The sequence below is a fragment of the Vulpes vulpes genome, chromosome 8, assembly GCF_048418805.1.
Source record: "Vulpes vulpes isolate BD-2025 chromosome 8, VulVul3, whole genome shotgun sequence".
In the NCBI taxonomy this organism is placed as follows: domain Eukaryota; kingdom Metazoa; phylum Chordata; class Mammalia; order Carnivora; family Canidae; genus Vulpes; species Vulpes vulpes.
The window spans coordinates 73,080,586-73,094,547 of NC_132787.1; the positions used below are offsets into that span (position 1 = coordinate 73,080,586).

Below are 13,962 nucleotides of genomic sequence, written 5' to 3' on the forward strand. Positions count from 1 at the left end.
TTGGAGGTGTGTTGGTCTCCTCCACCTGCTCGGGTTGGGGTGCGGTCATCCCTCGCTTGGACCCCGGGCCGGCCCCCGAGGGACTTACCTGCATCCAGGCCTGACCCCTCCAATCTGTCGCCCACAGGGCATTATCTACGTGAGAACCAAGTCTGGGCCCTGCGCCTCCCCTAGTTAAAGGACGGAAGGGTTTCTGCAGGATCTGGTCCCCGCCTGCAAACTCAGTGCCACCACCCTTCCCCAATTAGCCGTCTAGCTCTTTCCAACTCAGGCATTTTGGATGTACATGTGAGCCGTTCCGTCTCTCGGGGTCATACACTCCATGCCTCACCTCCTTCTTCAAGGCTCAGATAAAAGCTTATCTCCTGAGGAAGGCCTTTCCCAGGGGGCTGCTCCAGCATTTCTGTGTGGAATTGGTTCAGGGGTACAATCTGGCCAGGAGGAACCTAGGAGCTCCTAGGGCATAACACCACTGCCCTGCTGAACCAGTTTGGTGCCTTAAGCAAAAGGAAAAATGTGTATACTATACACACATCCTAACATATATTTTTTAATTGCATTAAGTATTTTTTATCTTGATAACTGCATTTGATGGTACCCCCTTAAATATTGCCCCTGTGACAAATGCCTCACCTTCCTCACCCTGATTCTGGCCTTTATTATATAAGTTCCGATACAGTATTCCCTTGTGCTTAGAAAACCTTTGTCCACTGTTCCTCTGTTCTGCCTCGGCTTCCCTCACCCCCCTCCATGGTACTCTCCCAGCCTCTCCCCTTACTGACGCTCATGTCATGTGTAATTCAATGTCAGATGTGAGAGGCACCAGAGAGGAGCTAGCTTGAAGCTTTCTTTAAAGGAGCCCTGCCCAACATGGCTTGCTTCCTTGCAGAGGCAAGGAGACCTCAGGCCTTGACAGGAGGCTGGAAATGTACTAGCAATGTGTGTGTGTGTGTGTGTGTGTGTGTGTGTGTGAGAGAGAGAGAGAGAGAGAGAGAGGCAGGAAAAGATACAGGAAGAAGAAAGACCTTGCCCACAATAAGGGGACAGAGGTGAGACATCTATGACAACGGGCCTCCAAAGGACCATAAAATATTCGTAATTTAGCTTAGTTTGGTTATTGTTGTTTAGTGCTGTCTTGACCCAGTTTTGAGGCCCTGGCTAAAAGCTGGTCAGTTCCCCTTCTTGGGCAGCCAATTAAGCCCACACCCCTCCCCCAACCACCTCCTTATCAGGCTCTCACACTTTAGACTTAATCGCTCCAGGGTCAGGTACCAGACAACCCCAGACAGCAACTTTGCCCTAGAGCCCACTGAAATTATTCAAATAAGCCAATGCTAAACCTGCTTGTTCTTCCTTGCTCTTTCCTTCCTGCAGAAGCCACTGTTCCTCTCTCTCTCTCCCTCTGCCTTGTAACCAACTCCCATGTTGGCCCTGTGAGGCCCTAAAGGCATGCTGTGTTCTGTTCGGGGAACTGTGAGTGTAACAAAACTGTAAAACTTTCTAGTTTCTCTCTTGATCTGTGTCTAGCTTCGTGATGCCTTACCCAAGGTAACACCGTTAAAATAATACCCCACAAGAAAAAGCTTGGAGAATACCTACTAGGTAGATCAGAACAGTACTAAGCAATCTCTTCCTGAGACCCACCTCCTTCCATCCATGCCCTCCTGCCCCCTATCGCCACTCCCTGGAGAGGTCAGAATATACTATTAGCAATCTTGGGGAGTGGAATACTATGGCTCAAAGATGTCCTTTTGATGGAAAAACAGAAGAATCTTTCTGCATATTGTTTCTCCCCTGGAGCATGTCCCCTATTCCTATAAATGGAATTCTCCTATGAATGGAATTTTACTATTACCCAGAACTGGACAGTTTAATTCATGAAATGAGACCATTCACGGTGTTAAAATATCTGGAGATCCCTCTATTGTCTGAAGAACACCAGAAAAGTAATGGGACAAACCTGAGATTTCAGTCAAGGTTTGGGAAAAAATGTTCCACGCAGCAAATTTCAACAGGCAGAGAAGGGAAAAGATTAGAGAAAGAAGAAAGTTGCATTTTTACTTCGTTCTATCTCAGGGCAACTGTTAACGCGTACTATATCTCTCCACCTTAGACTCCCTCCAGTTTGTCCTTGCCCCGGAAAACACGAGGCCAGGGAATGGACACAGCCTTCTCAACGTTGGAACTCTTACAGCCTTATCAGTCATTTCACTTTATGTACTTTTTCACATGAACAGCTGTTATAGTGGATGCTTATTCTCTGTCTTTGCCCCACACCCTTGCCCTTTCTTCTGAGAAGACCTCTCCTTTTTGGATTGAAAAATGATTTTTCCCATGCTCCAGTCTTAAAAAGCATCATTTTCTCACACGTCCTTACTACTATGATTGGTTCATGGGTGATCACTGAATGTAAGCTGGTCCAAAGTTCTCCCTCAGGATGTTTTAAAAAGATTTTATTTATTTATTCATGAGAGACACAAAGAGAGAGGCAGAGACACAGGCAGAGGGAGAAACAGGCTCTCTGCGGGGAGCCTGATGCGGTACTGGATCCCAGGACCCTGGGATCACTACCTGAGCCAAAGGCAGATGCTCAACCACTGAGCCACCCAGACATCACTTCCCCAGGATTTTTAAAGTTGAAAATAGAAAAAAGGGACTTCCACTCTCATCCATGAAGCATTAACTGTCATGGGAATGGTTCTTATATTGTAAACACCTAGAAAACTAGAAAAAAAAATATATCAAGCAACTGTTTGTAAGCAACTGTTTACAAATTGGACAGTTTAATCCCAGGCAGCCACGGATTGTGACAGCTATGAAAACGGAACCTTCAATGAGTCCTGCAACTACCCCAGTTGTTGGCTGTCTCAAGGTAGTTTCCAGGTATTGTTGCAGGAGTGGGAACCGAAACAGAGCCCAGTAACCTCAAAGAGTTCAGAAGACAGAGATTGGAGTTCAAGAAGGCTGTAGCAGCTAGAGTTTGTGGAGCAGAGGATCAGAGGAGGGAGCTGCAGAGAGAAAGAGAGAGAGAGGGAGAGAGAGAGGGGGGGGGAGAGAGAGAGAGAGAGAGAGAGAGAGAGAGAGAGAGAGAGAGAATATTCCAGAGATCTGCAGAGGGAGCCCCTCAAGTCTTTAGCTGAATACTGTTCAGATCACACACGGGTGAAATTTCAGGAGGCCAGGTGAAGAACCACCAGAAAACAGTGTGCCAAACAATTCCTGGAGCTCACACAGAGCTGGGAATATTTTATCTTCATACAAGCCAAAATGGAGAGACCTCTTAATACATGAAGCACTGGCTAGAGCTCTCAGAAGGGAACTTGATATTGGGAGAAAATTAGCTCTAGACTAAAAACTGAGCTGGATCTTCCCTAACACAGCTTAAAAGCAAGAGCAAAAATATCAAATTTATCCCAAGTAACTTAACTGTTCCCCAGAAAAACAGAGTTCAACACTAGAGAAAAATAGAAAAATCCAATACTCAGTACAGTAAAATGTATAATGCCCAACATACAAACAAAAATTATCAGGCTTGAAAAAGAACATGACTGGGGCACTTAGGTGGCTCAGTTGGTTAAGCGTCTGCCTTGGGCTCAGGTCGTGATCTCAGGGTCCTGGGATCCAGCCCCACATCAGGCTCCTGGCTCATCCCCCACCCATTGCTTGTGCTCTCTCTCACTCTTTCAGATTAACAAATAAAATCTTAAAAAAAAAAAAAAAAAGAAAAAACATGACTAATTAGCAGGGGAAAAAAGATCATTAGAAACAGACCAAGAAATGACAAAAATGATGGAATTGGCCAAGATCTTCAAATATATGTAATATTGAAGAGACATTCACCAAAGAAAATATACAAATGACAGAAAAAGGAAAAACAAAGACATGAAAATATGCTTAAGATCATTAGGGAAATACAACTTGAAACCACAATGAGATACCACTACCCATCTACAACAATGACTAAAATTAAAGACTGACCATACCCACTTCTGATGAGGATGTGGAGAAACTAGAACTCTCATACACTGACAGTGAGAATGTCAAATGGTTTTTCCAGAATGATTTGGTAGTCTCAAAGTTAAACATGTACTTTATATATGACTCAGAGATTCCACTTTTTATTCAGCCAAGAGTACTGCATACATGTGCCCATATAAAGACTTGTTCATTGTAGCTTTATTTATAATTCACATTCATACTTAATTTTGCATGTATAGTTTTAAGGACCCAAATTCTTTAAGTTTTAGGCTTGAATATGCCCCTGAATGTTTTATTGTATTTAATTTGCATTCCCTAGTGTGGACAGTGAGATTGAATTTTATCTATTAGTCAGCTATTTATGTTTCTTCTTTTGAGAATTGCCTTTTCTTATTCCTGGCCATTTTTCTATTGGAGTGCTTTTGCCATTTTCTTACTCATTTGTAAAAGTTATTTGTATGAGTATACCAACCTCTTGTCTGTCATGTATGCTAGAATTTTCCCACTCTACCAATTGCCTTTTAAATCTATTACATCGGGATCCCTGGGTAGTGCAGCGGTTTAGCGCCTGCCTTTCGCCCAGGGCGCGATCCTGGAGACCCGGAATCGAGTCCCACGTCGGGCTCCTGGTGCATGGAGCCTGCTTCTCCCTCTGCCTATGTCTCTGCCTCTCTCTCTCTCTCTCTGTGTCACTATCATAAATAAATTTTAAAAAGTAAATCTATTATATCTCTGACAAATGTAATTTTTAACATATGTATTCATTTTTATTTTATGCTAATACAACAATTAATCTTTATCGCTAATGCAGAAACTGTATCTTTGTTTTATTTTGTCTTTTTTTATTTGGGGCAAGTGTTCCAGTCAAATCAAATTATTTTTAATCCTGTTATCAGTGGTGCTCACTATTATTCCTAGGGTATCTATTAGTTTGTTTTCAACTGCAAATAGAACACCCAACCAAACAATAGGAGTTCATTTTTCTCACATAACAAGAAGTACAGCAGAGATTAGGGATTTAACAGCTCAGTGACATGAGAGCCTTAGGTCAGCTTCTCTGCAATACACTTGGCTTTCTCTCATGGCTAGGAGAGGGCTACAAGCAGCATCAAGTAATATGCCCTCAGGCAAACATGCCCAAAAGCAGGAAAGAAAGTACAGAGGTTTCTCACATCTTTAATAAGGAGGAAATATTTCATAGAAGGAGCCCTGCCGACCCTGAATTCCCCTTATATTTCAGAGGCCAGAACAGGGCCAACTGGTCACTCCATCCAGTCCCTGGCAAAAGGGGAATGAATGTACTCTGCTTTGACTCATTCATGATCTTTTTCTCCAGAGTTTGGCCATCTTCCTTGAGTACCTTGCTCTCCGATATTAAGCAAAATTGGGGTTAGGATAGTTAGAAAAAATGGTGAACTGGCATTTGGGTGGGCAACCAACAATGTCTTATCTACACGATTAATAAGATTACTATATTAGTTTGCTTGAACTGCCATAACAAATTACCACAGACTAGATGGCCTAAAACAACAAAGTTTTACTCTCTCACAGTTATGGAAGCTGAAAGTCCAAAACCAGGGTGTTTGCAAGGCCATATACCTTCTTTGCAGGGCACAATCCTCCCTTACCTCTTCCTAGCTTCTGATGGTTGCTGGCAGTCTCTGCTATTTCTTGGCTTGTCACTGTATCATTCCAATTTCTTCTTCTATCTTTATGTGATCATCTTCCCTTCATGATTGTCTTCATATGGCCTTCTTACAAGGAAACCAGTTATTGAATTTAAGGCCCACTCTGATCTAGTATGATCTCATTTTAACTTAACTAATTATATCTGCAAAGACCTTATTTTCAAATCAGGTCACATTCTTAGGAACTGAAGGTTAGAACTTCAAAACATCTTTTGGGGAACATAGTTCAAACCCCAACAATCACTATCTCTATGCTTATATCCAAATCTCTGACACAATGCTAAGAGAACTGTAGGATACACCTCAGCACACACTGCCAGTGACCTCAGCTTTAACAGTCAGGTACCTTAATCCACATTATGGCAGTCTTAATAATTTAAGTTCTAAAAACTCTCCCTGCTTCCCAAAAGAAGCTCTGCTATTGCCAGTCTTCTCGCCTCCAGCCTCTCCTGGAGCCCACTCTAGAGCATTTGAATCACCCATGTGTTACATAGCTTAGCTCCTGTCAACTTCCTCACCCAATGGCAATTCTTAAATTTTCTTGAAATAACAACCCCACTCTTATCTGTCAATTCACACCTCCAAGTTCAGAAAACCTACTACATTAAAGTAAATTCTTTAAGAGCTACTGGCACCTTTAGACAGAAGAAATGAAGGAAGGAGGTTAGGAGGGAAAGGAAGAAGGGCAAATTAAATGGCTTGGGTGAGGGATCCCTGGGTGGCGCAGCAGTTTGGCGCCTGCCTTTGGCCCAGGGCGCGATCCTGGAGACCCGGGATCGAATCCCACGTCGGGCTCCCTGCATGGAGCCTGCTTCTCCCTCTGCCTATGTCTCTGCCTCTCTCTCTCTCTCTCTCTCTCTCTGTGACTATCATAAAAAATAAAAAATAAATAAAAATTAAAAAAAATAAATGGCTTGGGTGAGCATGAAGAAGAGAAGGAAGGAAGGAAGAAAGAGATGAAAGAAAAAGAAAGAAAGAAAGAAAAATGGAAGAAAGATATAATAAAAAGGGAGTGACGCCAAAGGAGATTGTCAATGGTTTCCAACAATGGGATTCTTAGATATACCTAAAAGGACCCACATCAAAGCACTGACCACAGGGGCAATCGCAGGAGTGTGGTGGGAAAGGAAAGGCGAAACAAACTTAATCCTGAGCCCTAGTCTGGCTGAGACATCCCTGAAATCCACCTGGCCTACTTGATCCACATCTCATCTTCCCAGTATCCTGACTGAGTATATAAAGAGCTCAGTCTTGAATGTGCCTCAGTTACCCTCAGAGTCAATACTAGCCTTTGTCATCATGTTCTAACAGGGGAAAATATGGACCCACTGGGTCCAGGAGACTGTAGCAAGTTCAGCACTATCTAGCATATGGACCCTCCTTGATACTGAGCTCAGAGAATGAGGCAGCCACAACAATAAAACAGTTGCTTACAGGTCACCCTTGTGAATGTGGGCAACAAGTTCCTTTCAGCACTTCAGACAATTTGGAGTCTCTTTCTAGTGGATTAGAAAGTGGGAATATCTCAAAGCAGCCAATAGATGGAGCTGTCTCTATCACACCAAAAACACTGTGGGACTTTTTCTCCATTCTATTAATGGATTTCTGCTGAAATGACTGAGTAGAACAGAGGCCCATGTAAGGTGCAGACCATAGGGTCACTAACTACATTCACATTCCATTTACACTGTTCTGAGGTTGTATCTAGGAGCCCTGGACACGAAGAAGATGACTATAGTATGAATTGAGAAATGGTCAACATTTCTTTAGTGCTCAGCCTGATATTATTAGTCAAGGTCAGCGGTCTGTGCCTAAGGACACCCACAGATTTTAGTCATATAATAATGAAGCACACAGCACATAGGTGGCTATCTGACTCATGGGGAAATAGTCAAATATGGGAGAGTAAGGTCCAAGAGGTCAACTCTGGGCTGTTGAGCCCTCCTCTCTGGTTATAGCTGATTGGTCTAGAGGTGGATACTTGACTGAAGACAGGCCAATCAGAACATTTCCTTGAGATTTTTCAAGCTGGAATAAGGGAAATGTAATAATCCTGCTCTGACAAATGATGCATCAGGAACTACTCTCCTCATTTTTCTCTTTGCATGGAAGAAAACCATCAGAATTAGGAGGAATTTAACCTGACATATAGAAACAAGAGTAAAGAAGAAATGTCTGCATCATTTAAAACCTTGGTTCTAGAGCTCTGAGCCCAGATTTATCCCTGCCCTTCATATGTTATGTAAGCATCCTTACCACAAATCTCATTTTGGGCACAGGGTGGGCTCTTGGCACCTGCAGGTAAGTCTTGAGAAATAAATGTATTATCCCGACTCTAAGGCCTCAGGTCCCAGGCCAGTCCACCTCCTCAGGGATCTCCATGAAGAATGGCCCAGAAGTCACTGCTAACTCTAATCATACCTGTGTCATGGCTATTGAATGTCTCAATTATTCAAATCCCCTGGTTACAGGCCAGGCCAGCATAAGTGGGTGACCCAGAAAAGTGGGTCAATCCCATGCACCAACCTACTGAAGGTAGATGGACAAGTCAGCAGAAAGTCTCTGAAGGCAAACAGTTAGTGAAAACTCAGAGGGGCAAAACCCAATACCAAGCCCAAAGAGCTGCATTGGAGCCCAAGAATGGGAGGCAGAGCTGGGAGCCTGGGAAGCCAATTTATGGGAATAGATCAATGAAGACTAAAGGTGGGTCTCTGGCCTTTCTTTAAGCAATGTTGGGCACCAACAGCTCCTTTACCTGCTAGGTGAAAGAGTGTGTCTATTGGTTAAAGGTTCAGGTTGAGAGGCCATGAGAACAAGAAAGGTCAGGGAATCAGATATTACTTCAGTACTTTACCAATTTGGGGTGAGTTTCTTGGCTCTTATGATCCTCATTTTTTTTCATCTATAAAATGGGGATAATGATACATAACTTATGTTGTTATGAAAATTAAATGCAGTAACTTCCATGAGTTGGTTTCAAAAACTACTTACAAATTATTTGGCATGTCTATCATCAAGAAGTGAGGTCTGTGTCCAATCCTGTTGGATTTGAGTGATGATGTGAATGATTTGACCGATATTTTACAGAGGAAATGACAACATATGACTTCCAAGTCCAGGTCATAAAAGTCCATTTGTTTTTTGCTTTACTACTACTCATTCTTGGGGCACTGAGGTACTGGCCTCATAAAAGAAGTGTGACTATCCTGAAGTCACCATGCTGTGAGGAAGCCCAAGTCACATGAAGACGCCATATGTAGGTGCTCCAATTGGCAGTCCTTCAAGTCATCCCAGCCCAGTCACCAGAGATGTGAGTGAAGAAGCCTCCAGATGATTCTAGCCCCTAGTTATTAGATCACCTCAGCAATTTGAGTCTTCCCAGCTGAGTTTCTGTATGTAATGGAGCAGAGGTAAGCCATCCTGTGCCCTGTCTAAATTCCTGACTCACAGAATATATAAGTGTAATAAAATGATGGTTGTTTTTTGCCACTAAGTTTTGAGATAGTTTGTTACACAGCAATAGACAGCTAACCGGAATGCTATGTAAAGTTCCAGATAGAGTAACAGAGTTGGGATTTGAACTTATCTCTCTGATTTCTTCAGACCATGGACTTTCTACTTCACTAGTGGATCTTTTTTTTTTTTTTTTTCACTAGTAGATCTTGAGAACAAGCACCTGGCAGTGATAGCATTTTCATTAAGAAAAATCAGGAGGATGTAGTGAATTTTCCATAAAGCTAATGTATCCCATTTAAAAGACCATCTTTTATTCAGAGATCAGCCTTTCTAGAAACCTTTGGGGGTGATTAATATGTCCTTTCTTTTATAACGGTGATAGTGATTAGTGATTGTTGTTTTATTAATGTCTTTCTTGGCAAAGTAAAAAGCTACTAAACTTATGTCACTCCTTTCAGTTTGGGTTTTTGGGTTTTTTTTTAAGCCTCGCTGGTATTTGAAATTCAAAAGTCCAGGAGCCAATGCTCTGTCCTATTCCTTGAGTGTCAGAGAATCAGAGGTAGATACGCTGGAAACTTGTCGAATTTTGTTTTGTTTTTCTTTTTTTTAAGATTTTATTTATTTATTTGAGAGAGAGAGAGACAGACAGACAGACAGACAGACTGATGGGAAGGGACAGAGGGAGAGGGACAGGCAGACTCCCAGCTGAGTGCAGAGCCCAATGCAGGGCTTGGTTCCAGGACCCTGAGATCATGACCTGAACTAAAGGCAGATGCTTGACCGACTGAGTCACCCAGGTGCTACAGGTTTTATCTTTTTTTGGCTGTTCCCTATTCCCTTATAGGAATAGCACATGTGTTCATTTATAATTTATACTCCACATGTTTCCAGAAAGGATTCAAAGCAGTAGGATAATCTTTCCTCTGTCATACCCCAGATCCCTATAACTGTTACGGAGTCAGACAGGGCCCTTCCCCAGGCACCAACAGGATTCAAACAGCAGAGGGGGGTGGATGGAGGATATACTATACTATACTATACTATACTATACTATACTATACTATACTATCTGTTGAAGGCAGAGCTGCCATGTTGCCCTTTGGCAGGGCTCAGCAGGGAAAGGCAAGAGATTGAGACCAGGGGCTCTTGACCCTTATTCTGGCCCAACCCCCACATGTGGGCTGGTAGGGGCAGTTTCTTCTGTTTCCTGTTGTGTGGCTCTTCAGACATATACCTTTAGGCTATAAAGCTTTATCTTAGGCAACACCTCTTTTCTTCAGGTGACTGGCTGCTGTTTCCAGGCCTTCTTATGAAAGACCACCCATGGTAGAGACCAAGAACTTCTTGGGTAGGTTAGTGCAGCAGAAAAGTTAAGAGTCTGACCTTAAGAGTGCCTGCTTTGAATTCTGGCTCTGCTACGTACTAGGTATGTCGTGACCTTGGGCAAACTATTTTACCTTTCTGTGCCTCTGTCTCCCCATATGTAAAATGGGGATAATCATAATCATAATAATAATAGCACATATTTTATAAGGTTGTTGTGATAAGTAGGTTAATGAAGCACTTAAAACAATGCCTCGGTGCCTTAAAACCATCATTGGATATTCCCACCAATGAGAATGGCTAAATTTTTTAAAAGATTTTATTTATTTATTCATGAGACACACACACACACACACACACACACACACACACAGAGAGAGAGAGAGAGAGAGAGAGAGGGAGAGAGAGAGAGAGGCAGAGACACAGGCAGAGGGAGAAGCAGGCTTCATGCAGGGAATCCAACTTGGGACTTGATCCTGGGTCTCCAAGATCACACCCTGGGCTGAAGGTGGCGCTAAACCGCTGAGCCACCCGGGGCTGCCCGAGAATGGCTAAATTTTAACAGACTGATCATATCAAGGCAAACAAGCATGAGGAACAACTGGTACTCTTATACATCATTGATGGGAATGCAGAATGATATAACACTTTGGAAAACAGGCTGGTAATTTCTCATAAAATGACATATATACACAACATGCATAAGTATGAAAAATACACATCTTTACAAAAAAGAAATGTGTACTTACTGTGTGGCCCAACAATGCTACTAAGAGAGATAAAAATATATGATCACAGAAGACTTGTACACAAATGTTTGTATCAGCATTATTTGTAACAGCTAAAAAAGTAAACAACTCAAATGGTCATCAACAGGTGAACGGGTAAACAAAATGTGGTGGATTCAGCAGTGGAATACTATTTAGTACTAAGAAGGGCCAAACTATTGATACATGCAACTACATGCATGAATCTCAAAAAAAAAAAAAAAACCTTCTAAGCTAAAAAACATATCTGGAATTTGGAAGGGAAAACACAAATGTGGCGGAAGAATGAACTACCATTTAATATGTGCAAGAAGTTGTCTGTCTCTAGAGCTCTATTCTAGAATGGAAACCACACAAAGGCAGGGCTCCTGGTTGGTTTTTCTCTGCAATGGAACCTAAGCACCCATCAATTAGTATGAACTCTATTAACATGTATTGAATAAACAAACCTTTGTGACATATTGTTTCTTTGACTTGATAAAAGACCAAGATAGACTTTTAAATTTCCTAAAGGTATAGCAAGTGTGCACACACTATTCTTGGGAAAGATGCAGGCACTACTGTCATATGGATCGAGGCTTTTAGGATCCATATGCTGGCTAGGAATGTGAAATAGTGTGCCCTTATACCCTGTAACTGTGGGAAGTATCTACCCTTCTCTCCATCTCTCTGTACATCTTTTATTTTAAGGTATGGGTGTGGGTAAATGTTATTTGACTGTGAATGAATGTAAGACACTCTCCTTGAGAAGTTGCCTCTTGCTGTGGTGATGATGGTGGAGTCTAGTTTTGGTTTTGTGAGGGAAAGAATGTTCCTTCCAGGATCTGAGGGATGGGTGGGACAAGAGAAAGGGCCTGATTTAATGAGACTATTTAATGTGGGACACTAGACACAGCTGGACTGCTTTGGGACCAAGGTAAAGATTGTGTGGTACTAAGAGGGAAGAAAGGGCATCCTTGACCTCTTCAGACAGAGCCCAAATCTGCTTTGGCATATGGATGAATGAGCAGGGAGCCAGGGAGGCAGCATTTTTGGTAGGATGCTCGTGGTCTCCAGGGTCACCATTAGCAGTGGCCATGGTGATACTCCCTCAGGTGTTTGGAACAGGAAGTAAAGGAAATGGCAAGTGCTGTATGGAAATCTTGAATTCTGGTCCTTTTCATAAAAGAAGAACAGAGCCTAAGGAATTCACTAGCATCACTGAGAATGGCCCCATATCCTGAAGACTGAGTCAGCAGGACTAAGTTGTATGCCTGAATGATGTGATTCCAGTGGCGCTCAACTACTGAGCATGATACAGCCCCTATTGCCTCCTTCCACTAGGACACCTAGAGCAGCCTCCTACCCTTTTATGGATCCAGATGTACATCAAGAGAGGTTAGATTTTGCCACAGTATCTAACAACTCAAAACTCTCCATGGCTAGTCACACAAATTTACTTCTCACTGGTCACTATATGACAATTACAGGTTGGCTGGGGGCTCTGCTCCATGTGTCTTTCTCTGGGAGTGAGGCTGACAAAACAGCCACCACTGGAATATTGCTCAGGAAAGAGTACTCTAAAGAGTCTCACACTGGTGACCATTGAGCTCATATCTCATTGAACAGACCAACTCATATACTTCCACCTTACCACGGAGGAGCTAAGAAGTACAATCCTATCATATGGTCCAAGCAAGAAGCCAGAAATAATAATCACCACCATATCAGGACTCTCCACCTACCATAACCTATTTCATTTCCCCCTCCCTGATAATGTCCAGGCTTCTCCTATTCTCCTCTTATCTATTAAAAGGCAAAACTGACCTGCCGTGTGTCCATTCTCTCAGGATCCTCTGCTCTACTCTCCATAGTGACATTTGACTAAATTGATCCACTAATTCAGGTTGTGTTAGTAAGTGCTAGTATTTCACAGATTAGGTTGCTGTGGCCTGAATTGTGTTCCCCCCAAATTAATATGTTGAAGTCCAAACCCTCAATGTGATGGTATTTGGAGATGGGCTAAGAGATAGTTAGGTTTACATGAGATCATCATATGGAATTAATACGAAGAGACACCAGAGACCTTGCTCCCTCTTTCTTTCCACATTGTGAGGGCACAATGACAAGGTGGCCAGTGCAAACCAAGAAGAGAGCCCTCACCAGGAACCAAATGGGCTGGCACCTCAATCTTGGACTTCCCAGCCTCCAGAACTGTGAGAAATAAGTTCTTGTTGTTTAAGCACCCCATTTATGGTACTTTTATTATAGCAGTCCAAGCTTCAGGGTCTCTAGGGTAGAAACCCTAAACTTTAAGAAGGGCTATTTGGAGACAAAAACTTCAACTCAGCCATGGAGGGAAGCTCTTTGGGGATAACCTCAGGGTCCATGGGTCCTCTGAGGCCTCAGAACTCATCCCAAACAAGCTCGGCTACTAATGCATGCATGGAAAGTTATACGCCAGAGAAGCAATAAGGATTAAGCAGTGGAGGTTGTCCTGGGAATCAGCATTTTTAGATTTCTACCTCCACAATAGAGCTGTTGACCTGGGAACAGATCACAACCTGCCTGAGCTTCAGGTTTTTATTACCCACCTGTAAAGTAGGGAAAATTGCCTTTGCCCTGCTTTCCTGTGAGGTAATTGGGAGGCTCAAATGAGATGTTTTGAAAAGTCCTGAATAGAACCTCATTATTCCCGTATGATGTTTATTCATTCTGGGAATAGAAAAGAAAACTGGATCACAGATGGACATAAACAGGATCGCAGGTGG

General features: G+C 42.7%; 1 protein-coding gene across 2 annotated transcripts in view; it reads right to left on the reverse strand.

The window, feature by feature from the left end:
* The window catches only part of REEP1 (receptor accessory protein 1), a 100,956-nt gene extending 100,612 nt beyond the window's left edge, over positions 1-344 (reverse strand). Inside the window, exon 1 of one of the 2 annotated variants that reach the window (XM_072767110.1) lies at positions 89-344. In XM_072767110.1, coding sequence (XP_072623211.1) covers positions 89-132 — 44 coding nt within the window. In that variant the 5' untranslated portion in view covers positions 133-344. The remainder of the gene's footprint in view (positions 1-88) is intronic. The other variant, XM_072767107.1, reaches the window with a different exon arrangement.
* Positions 345-13,962: the final 13,618 nt, after the last annotated feature.